Here is a 9221-nt window from a genome sequence, read left to right on the forward strand (position 1 = left end):
ATTGCATGCACTGGTTCCCTCAGTAGACTTGCTCCCTTTGTAAAGACACTGCTTCCCAGTGGGAGCTCAACCCACTCGTCTCCACACGAACACACGCAGCCCCTGATCATGCCACAACTCAGCAGTTGTATGGTTTCACAGGTATGTTAGAGAGGGTATATTAATGAAAGTCTGTGAAGTGTGTGATGCTGGCAGACTAGATGCCAGCTCTTGCCAAGGGCTTTAGGCCTCAGCTGAGCTCTGACAAATTCATTGCTGGAAATCAGTCTGTTTCACCTGTGTGCTATTATAGTTAAGATTATATTAGACTTATAAGAATGTGTTTAGTGTTTAGACTTCATGAAATGCTTGTAAGTTGCTGCCTGCATTACTCTCACAATATCTTTATCACATGCTACAAGGTACCATTTAAAGTTTTTGCTTTTTTAACTGTAAAAAATGTTTGCTCTGAAATTGAGAACCCAGTCAGGAGGGATAATCTCCTGCCTTTCAAGAAGACCTATCAAAACTAAATGGACCACTGTAAGACATCACAATACAAAGACGTTGTTAATTGACCCCTCACACCCATGAAGAAGCTAGATGCAAAAGGGCTTGTCCTATCAGCTTGAATTCTGGAAGAAGGAAATAAAAATAGCTGATAAGAAAACTTTTCATCTTTTGCTGTTTGGATGCTCACAGGGCCAGAGCGATGGAACAGAAGCAGAGATCCCCAGGGTCAACGTGAGTTAGCCCTAAAAGACATTCAGAGCTGACAGATTACTACAACTCTGCTATGTATGTTTGGGGAGTGTTAGGCTGGGTGAGAATTTGCCTTTAATTGTATTTATTTTGGTTTTATAAGGGTAAATTCCATGTTTCCCTTTGAAGTAAAAAGCTCTCCAGTCTTGAGTCTTCTGTGTCTCTCAAGGTGCGGCTACCAGCCTCCTTTTCACCACAGTGTTCCCACTTTAGGCCTCTGCAGAGAGGTGTACGGGATTTTTAAAGTAAGTAATCAGGACCCTGCCATGAGAGTGCAGATAGTCTGTTACGTGTGTGCATGCAAAAGTATTGCTGGTGGGGAAGGGGTTCTGTTCCTTCCCCTCCTGTGGTAACTTCCTCTCCCACTTCTAGACTGAAAATACTGAAAGGAAATTAATAAGGGAATAATTCAATCTTCACCCCTTCACACCTCCTGTGCTGCTTTTCCCAGTTCTAATCTTCCCATGCCCGAGGTGTCTTCATTTTGCCAATACATGCCCTCTGCCCCTTATGTGACTCTTACCTCATTTCTTCTGCCTGACTCTAGTCTCTGTGCATCTCCGTCCCCTTCATTTTCTTGTCTTCTCCATTTTCTCTGGGTTAGCTCCGTACAGTGTTTCGTTTTCTCATTTTGTGCCATGTCCAGAGTAGAACTGGATTTCAGCCTCTTGGAGGAGCCCAGCTTCTGGAAGAAATAGACATGATGCTATTTAATAACGAAGCGCAGAGCTGCCATAAGTGGAGGTTGCTGGACTCCAAATCCTGCCCCAGCACTTCACGTGCCATTCTACCATATTCCTGTCACTGGTTTCTCCTAGGCTGATTTCTCCCACACCCTGCTTCTTATAATCTCTATATCCTATCATCCTTTCTGTGAATCCTTAATAATAAGGCAAGAAACTGTTTTGAACACCAGGCTTTAGTCCCATTTTACTGCCACACTTACATACACTGTCCATTACTTCTCTCATACTAGTGCCCTGCTGACTTGGTCATTACTCCCTGATACCCATCTCCCTTGATGGAACTAATCCTGTTAGGAGTCACACTTAAACATATGCAAAGGACCACTTATCTTAGGTTTCATCTCTCCACACACACCCAACATTTGTACTGCTCTCTGTTCTTTTAGGCCTAACTTTTCCAACACACACTCCTCTAACCAGACCCCACATAGTACAGTCTTCATTAGCAGTAGGACTCTAATTATGTGTACCTATTCTACTGGCTATCACCTTCTCCACTCCCAGCATGCACAAACTCGTACCTTGCCATAATTAGAGACTTCATCCCTGGGCTTCAACTGCTCCCTAAGTACATACAGTTAATCTCCAGTGAGACCCAACCCTGCAGGTTGCCTTCCACTGGCGGGGCCTGCTCATCTTTCGGTTTAATCTCCCACCCTGCTCCAAATACAACCTTCATTCTTGCCGCTGCTGCTTCCTCTGCTTTTGTCTCCAGCCCATTTTCATCACCTTCCCCGGTATTTTCTGTTCTCCATTTCATGTGTTTGTTCTTTCTCTCCCTTCGCTCATTGCACAGAGGGAAAACAGACTCAAGCCTTTTGGAAAAAGGTGTCTCCTGTTACAAGGGAAGAAGGACCAAACATTATGTAGCACCTCCGGCTTAATTTCTTCCCATGTTCTATCCACAGTACTCCCTCCGTGGAAGCTCAGATTCCAGGGGATGTATCAATCTGCATTAATAAACATTTGTAAGGTGTATCCAGAATCTCCACTGGAGGGTACTACTTACTAAGTTATATGTCAGACTGGATTTGGGAAGGGCAAATTAAGTTTATGGAGATTTCTTTCTGGGGAGCGCTGTGGTGAGACAGAAGGAGATGTAGCCTTTAATCATTTTAATTTTTCTTTGTTATTTAGAATTTCATTTCATTTTTTTTTAAGTGGAAAACTGTCTACTTTCACTTGGGAGAGTCTCCTGCCTGCTTTTCTCCAGTAGCCAACAACCGCCTCATTCCCACTTTTAAGTCAAACTCTCTGTTCTCCTTTGGAAGAGTAGCCTGCCTGTGTGTCTCAGGATGCAGGTATCAGCCTCATCCCCATCACAATGTGTATCTACAGGGAGAGTGAGGACACATTTTGAAAGAGAGAAAGTAGCACAGCTGCCAGGGGAGTGCAAGACATTACCAGTGTGCATGCAGGAATGTGGCACTGGGGTGAGCTGCTCATCCTTTCCCCTCTTGAACTAAAACAGGAATACATTACAGTGAAAGAAGGGGAGGAAGAAATCTGTATATATCCCCCTGCTTCTCTTTTATCCTTTCTCCCAGTTCTAATCCTCTTATACCCTGGCCTCTTTTGCCTTCACTTGCCCCTCCTCTCCACTTTCTGTGACTCCTACCTCATTTCTCCTATCTGTTCCTTCTGTCTGTTGGCTCTGAAGGTGTACCCCTCCTTTGCTTTGTGTTCCTAATTGTTTGTGCTTCTGCTTTCCCTCCCATTTCTTTCTGTCGCTCTGTCCTTTGCTCAGAGGGGAAGTGGGTTTCAACCACGGAGGGGGAAGCAGCTTCTGGCAGAAGGAGCGATTATGAGAAACGAAGACTGTGGATTTGTGCAGGTAAGTGTGCTGGGAGGTCCATGCTCTAGCCACATCCAGCCCTGATTCTGCTTCATCTGCTTCTGTCTCCAGACTGTCTTTGTCACCTCCCTCAGTATGTTCTGCTCTTCTCCATTTCCTGTGTTTTTTCTTTTTCTCTCGTTTCTTTTCCTGGCTTTGTCCATTGCTGGGATGGAGAGTGGCTTCAGGCCTTTTGAAGGAAGAGGACTTCTGGCAAAAAGAAATACATTGAAATGTAATGATGAGATACGGAGCAGCTCTGAATGCAGAGCCTCGGGCTTCACTTCTCCTCTAGCCCTATATACACTGGTCCCTCAGTAGGACCTGTAAGCCTGATTTCCTATACCTCTCGCATAACCAGCCTGCTTGGTCTGAATTCCCTATTATCTCATCATATGTTACACCAGGCCCCAGGCTTCCTCTCCACAACATCACTACTTTTCCCCAACGGGGCCTCCACCCTACGATGGAGCACATCTCTCTGGAGAAGCAAAATAATTTCCATTATTAGTTGTGATGCTTATTTATTTGTAGTAGTGTCTGCTGTGTGCTAGGTGCTTTCCAGCTCTAGAAAGACTGTTACTGTTCAAAGGCGCTTTTAGACAAGGCTAGACAAGCAGAGGTCAGGGAAAGGGGAAGAACAAGAGGAGATTTATATAGCAGTGAACTAGACAGAGTGGCTTAGAGAGCTGGAGCTGATTTGGTACTCGTTTTCATGCCTTTTCCACAGGAAGTGCAGAGAGTCCCTTGAGGAGTAATTAGCCTGAGGAAGGCCAACAGGTTCTTGAACTGCACAGCGCTACACACCTTTCATGGAGAGAAGGGAAAGAAAGCTTATCTACCCTTCCACATTGCCGCCATTGTTTTTCCCCAGCTCCTGCTCTTTGCAGTGTTTCATCTCCCATCCTGCTGTAACTAAAACCTCAGTTCTTACTGCTGTTGCTGCTTTGTCTTCTGCTTCTGTTTCTAGACCCTCCTCGTCACCGTCCCCAGCATTTTCCATTCTCCATTTCCTCTTTTTTTTCTTTTGCTCACTTTGCCAGTTGCTAAGAGGTAAAATAGATTTAGGTCTTTTGAAGGAAGGTGACTCCTGGCAAAAAGAGAGAGCCTGAAATTAAATGATGTGACATGGAGCAGCTGAGAATGTAGGGCTCTGGGATTGGCTTCTTCTCTAGCTCTGCATACACTGCTCTCTAAGCTGGCTTCCTACCTCAGCAAGGATGCTGCCCCTGGACCATGAGCTCAAACTATTCTAATCCATGTACACACAATTACCTGGGGACACCACAGTCCTGCACTGGAGGGATCCCAGGGATACATCTGAAGTTACATTGTTTGGTTTGTAATAGCCTCACTCCTGTTTGCCCTTTAACTTACTGGGCGCATGTGGAAAAGTTGTAACCAGAGAACTGAAATATAACCAAGGGCACTTGCCATAAGGGTCCAGGGAGAGGGAGAGAAAGGGTGTGGGTGGCTATGGGTATGTTGGGGGTTCCGCACTATGTCCACATCAACTCTGCTAAATTCTGTGTTAAATCGTCCCACCCTGAATTGAATATTACCTTAATCCTTGCTGCTGCTGCCGCTGTCTGTAGAGCATCTGCATCACCTTCCTCTGTATGTTCTGCTCTTCTCCATTTCTTGTGTTTTTTCTTTTGTTTCTTTTCCTCACTTTGGCTGAGAGGGAATCTAGATTCAGCCCTTTTGAAGAAAGGTGACTCCTGGCAAAAAGACACTGAAATTTACTGATGAGACATGGAGCAGCTCAGAACATAGGACCCAAGTCTTGTCTTCTCCTTTAGCTCTGCATACTATACAGTGGTCTCCCAGCAGGTCCTGACTCACTTGGAATTTGTTCTCCATTATCCTACTGTATGGTATAGCTGGTTCTGGACTTCTCCTGCCCTACTATTTCAGTTTCTTCCACAATGGGACCCGATGCAGATACAGCTATAGTGCTGAGCAGTGGGGCCCTGATCCATCATTTGGGCCTCTACACACTACTGAGGTACAGAATCTATTATTCTTTATTATTTGTAAGTGAGAAATCAAGACACCGGCCATAGGAGTGCAGGAAGCTTATAGTCTTTACACAAAGAGCAATTTGGGGTACAGGGGTGTGGTGATTCCTGCTTTTCTCCTTTCCTCACTAAATTTTTCCCACCTCCTCACTCCCCTCCTTTTGGATTAAAAAGCAGGGATGGATTACGTTGCTGGGTTTGTAAACTAACAAAAGGAACCTTGAGACAATATTTATTTAACCATCTGTGTCTGTTTTTCCTGTTTCTCCTTTTTTTTTTTTTGATCCACTCAGACTCCTAACTTTTTTATCTTCCTCTCTCCTGTATACAATCAGTCCCTTCTATGAATTCTAACTCATTTTTTCTACTGTCTCTTGACTCTGATCTTTATTTTCTATGCTCAGTGGTTTGTGCTGCTGTTTTCTGGCTTTTGTCCCCTCTACATTCAACTGAGGCAGCTTCCTCTTCCTCCTTGTCAGGGAATCAGCAGGAATGGCATCGGAGAGAGAGGCTCTCAGTTCCTGTGCCCAGACGTGGCATAGCCAAGAGCCACTGAGAACTATAGTTTTGCAGAGAAAATTCTGCTGAGCCCTGAGCTGAAGCATGCTCAGAGTGGCTGCAACCTTAGGGAATTAAGTTACAAAGCTCTAGAAAGTGTCTGAGTATATGCAAACTGTGATTTTTTTTTTTTTTTAAAGGCTGTAACCATGGCCAAAGTTGAGTGGATTTTCACAGGGACAGCAAAAGGTATGTCCCTGACATAAAGAACATGCCCCTGGCCAAATTTCAAGTCCCTGCTCCAAAGTACGGGAACACTAGAGTTCCGCAAATAAAAGTTATATTTTAACATGGGCAAACCAACATATTTTTCCCTAGCCTCATTCTCAGAAATGACTGACCTGTTTTGGTTGAAATTTTCCAAAAAAAAATATAATCAGTGTGAGACAGGTGGCTGGTATGTAAAATTTCAGTCCAAAGAAAGTTTGGCAAAGTTATAAGCAACTAAAAACAAGATCTAAACATGGGAAATATTGGGCAACCTTAATAATAGGTAGTGCTATCAACCCCAGCTATGCCGTGTAAAATTTGACTCCAGAGCTGGGGTTTTGGCAGATAGAAGCTGTTTTGGTTGATTACTAGGGGGCTTTTTGCACATTTGGCTTTAATGCATGAAAAATTCCATTTTTTACTCTGAAATTTAAAATCTCAGGACTCTTTTGGGCTAGTTTTCCTTCCTGTCTCTCTCTGGATGCAGGAAACACCCTCATTCCTACCTTCACTCATTTCCCTGTGGGGACATGGAGAGAATGTGATCATAATCTGAAAGTGGTAAACTGAGATCTACTACAGGGAGGTAGGGAGATTGCAATTATTAATCTCCTCAACCTGCCTTGAATATTATTACCATAATTCCTGTTCTTCCTGCTGCTGATGCCTTTGTTTCTTCTGCTTTTGGCTCTAGACCACTACATTTAATGCTTTCCCCTGCATTTAATGCTTTTCTCCATTTCCTGTGGTTTTTCTTTTTCTCTTGTTTCTTTTCCTCACTTTGTTCTTTGCTGTGAAAACTAAACTCAGGCCTTTTGGAGGAAGGTGACTTCTGGCAGAGGGATAGTTTCTGAAATGTAATAATGAGGCATAGAGCAGCACAGAATGTAGGACACAGGATTTCAATACTTTCCTTCTCCCTTTTCAGAATAAATACTGTAAATGCAGAGATGGCAGAAGAAAGTGTATGCCCCTCGACTTCTCTTTGTGTTTTTTCCCAATCTAGTTTCCCTTTTCCCAAACCTAGGCCCAGTTCTTTTTCTTCTTAACCTCCTCATGCTCTTGTGAATCCTACCTCATTTCTTGCTCCTTTTCCTTCAGTCTCTAGACTCTTTTTTCCTCCTCTCTGTTCAATGTTTAGTGTCTGAAAAATTAGGATAAACTTTCTCTCTTGTTTCTTTATCACCCCTTGTCCTTTGTGCAGAGAAGTGGAGTTCAGCCTTTCGAAGGAAGGTTTCTCCTAGGAGGAGAAGAGATGGTGTCACTTAATAATGATGGTTCCATTGCTCTGAAGGCTGGGGCCTGAGCTTCAATATCCTGCTTCCTCCCATCTCCTACATACATTGATCCCATAATAGGACTCCACTTTCCTGGGCTTTGTCTCCCAATGTCTCACGACTATTTAATGGAATTTTCCCTTTATTTAGGTTTCACCCAAAATGCTTAGTAACAGTATTCCCTAAATGGGAACCCACCCTCCCATGCTTCATTCCTCCTCATCCCTCCACATACGCTCAGGCGCTTCAGTGGAAGTCTGTTCTTGGGCTTCATTCTCCCAACACATCCACAAATTTAGGCTGCACCTCACATGTTGGGATCCACCCCACTCCCTACTAGCCCACATTTCTCCATTAATTGGACTTTCACATCCTGGGCTTGACCCTTCAGCACATACTCTTCCCCCAAGGGACTCACCCTCTGTCTTGGATTTCACTGTCCAAACGCATATGACTCTATCACATGCCTGAGCTCCAGCCTCATCACAGACACACACTCATACTGCTCCCTCCAATAAGAAACCCTGCATGTGATCTTCACGACAAAACACACTGCTCCTTCAGTGGGGGGATCCCCCTTTCTATGGTCTTGCCCCCCCAGGGACACACAGTACCTGCACCTCCCCTACCAATGGGGGCTCCCACTCCTTGGTTTCACTCCTCCAACAGGCACTATGCTCCCCCCGTAGCCTTACTCTGTTTTTCTGGGCTTCACCCCTCATGACACATACAGCTTTCCTGTCAATCCCCACTGCAATCCCTCATTGCCTGCTGCCACATTAGCACCCAGCCCTGCCCTACTGGGGATGAGAGGGGTGAAGTCCGAGAGTGGCTTGCTTTCTGTTGGCCACCACTCTGACTCCCCTAAGAGGAACGATCCCAGATGCATACCATTGAATCCAGCTGGGGAGTCACACAGGGACCAGCCCAGCATTGTATCTCCCCTCTCTACCATTGGAATAAACAACACAAGCCCTCATGACAGTTAAACTGCCCTCCCTGACATTCCAGGCCCCTACACATATTCCCTGCTTCTCTCCCGCATCTCAGCTCAGGAAGGGCTGTTGCATATTTGCTTGGCCAGTCTGGTGCCTTGCACCAAGTCGTTTCTTCATATACAGGCACTGAATTTTAAATGTTCCCAATCAGTATTAAAGTGGTAAAGTTAGGGATGCAATAAATCACACTTAGTTTTGGGGTTTGAGTCTCTAAGTCAGTTACAGACAACTTAATTTAGTAGAAGGCCCTGGATGACCCTTTGAATGTGCCAGGAGCTGTACCAACCCCCAGCAGCCCAAGGACAGGGTCATCCCAAGATGCCGCAGCCTTCCCATAGTCCCTGTACCAAGATCTGCACCTGCATGAGTCAGACTTAGAGGCTGGCAGCTGGTGCTAGATACACTGAGGGAGATGCGAGGAGTGTGACGTGAGCAAAAGTCCAAAGAGGCATTGAATGAGAAAGGACGGGGTGGGAGTCAACTGAGGGGCCTGGGATGGGGCAAAGTGTATGTATGTGTGTGGAGAGGGAGGGGGGATATTAACAGCAAAAATTCATGCCAACCCCTAGAGCTCAGGGCTGTTTCTAGTGTCCCTGCTCAAAGCTTTCCGGGGCTAGTGGGCTGGGAAGTGGGGCCCGGGCATGGTGCTATGGGGTGAACAGCTCAGAAAACTGCCCAGACATTTAGGACACCACGGGGGGGGGGGGGGGGGGGAGAGAGGGGAGGGAAGGGAAGTGTCTGTTTTCCTCACATCTGGTAACCTGGGGGTTAAAGTTACAGAGCTGATCAGCCTGTATGTCCTAGAGAGGAGCAGGAAGTAGCGGGTGGGGTGGGGG

At 45.4% G+C, this 9221-nt stretch overlaps 1 protein-coding gene across 1 annotated transcript; it reads right to left on the reverse strand.

The window, feature by feature from the left end:
* Positions 1-602: 602 nt before the first annotated feature.
* LOC127042823 (uncharacterized) lies at positions 603-7661 on the reverse strand. Its single transcript, XM_050936253.1, has 7 exons — positions 7623-7661; positions 7186-7350; positions 4884-5042; positions 3106-3531; positions 2161-2322; positions 1265-1426; positions 603-614 (listed from the first exon to the last, which is right to left on the reverse strand). The coding sequence occupies exons 1-7, from the start codon at positions 7659-7661 to the stop codon at positions 603-605; spliced, it is 1125 nt and encodes a 374-aa protein (XP_050792210.1).
* Between the last annotated feature and the right edge of the window lie 1560 nt (positions 7662-9221).

Source organism: Gopherus flavomarginatus, chromosome 1 (genome assembly GCF_025201925.1).
Source record: "Gopherus flavomarginatus isolate rGopFla2 chromosome 1, rGopFla2.mat.asm, whole genome shotgun sequence".
NCBI classification, from domain to species: domain Eukaryota; kingdom Metazoa; phylum Chordata; order Testudines; family Testudinidae; genus Gopherus; species Gopherus flavomarginatus.

Coding starts and splice junctions, on each gene's coding strand:
- LOC127042823 (XM_050936253.1), bottom strand. CDS start 7,661: ATGAAGCCCAAGAACAGACTTCCACTGAAGCGCCTGAGC. Junction 7,351..7,622: donor TTCCACTGAAGCGCCTGAGC/GTATGTGGAGGG, acceptor TTCTCCTCCTAG/GAGAAACCTTCCTTCGAAAG. Junction 1,427..2,160: donor CAGCAGCGGCAAGAATGAAG/GTTGTATTTGGA, acceptor TATTTCTTCCAG/AAGCTGGGCTCCTCCAAGAG.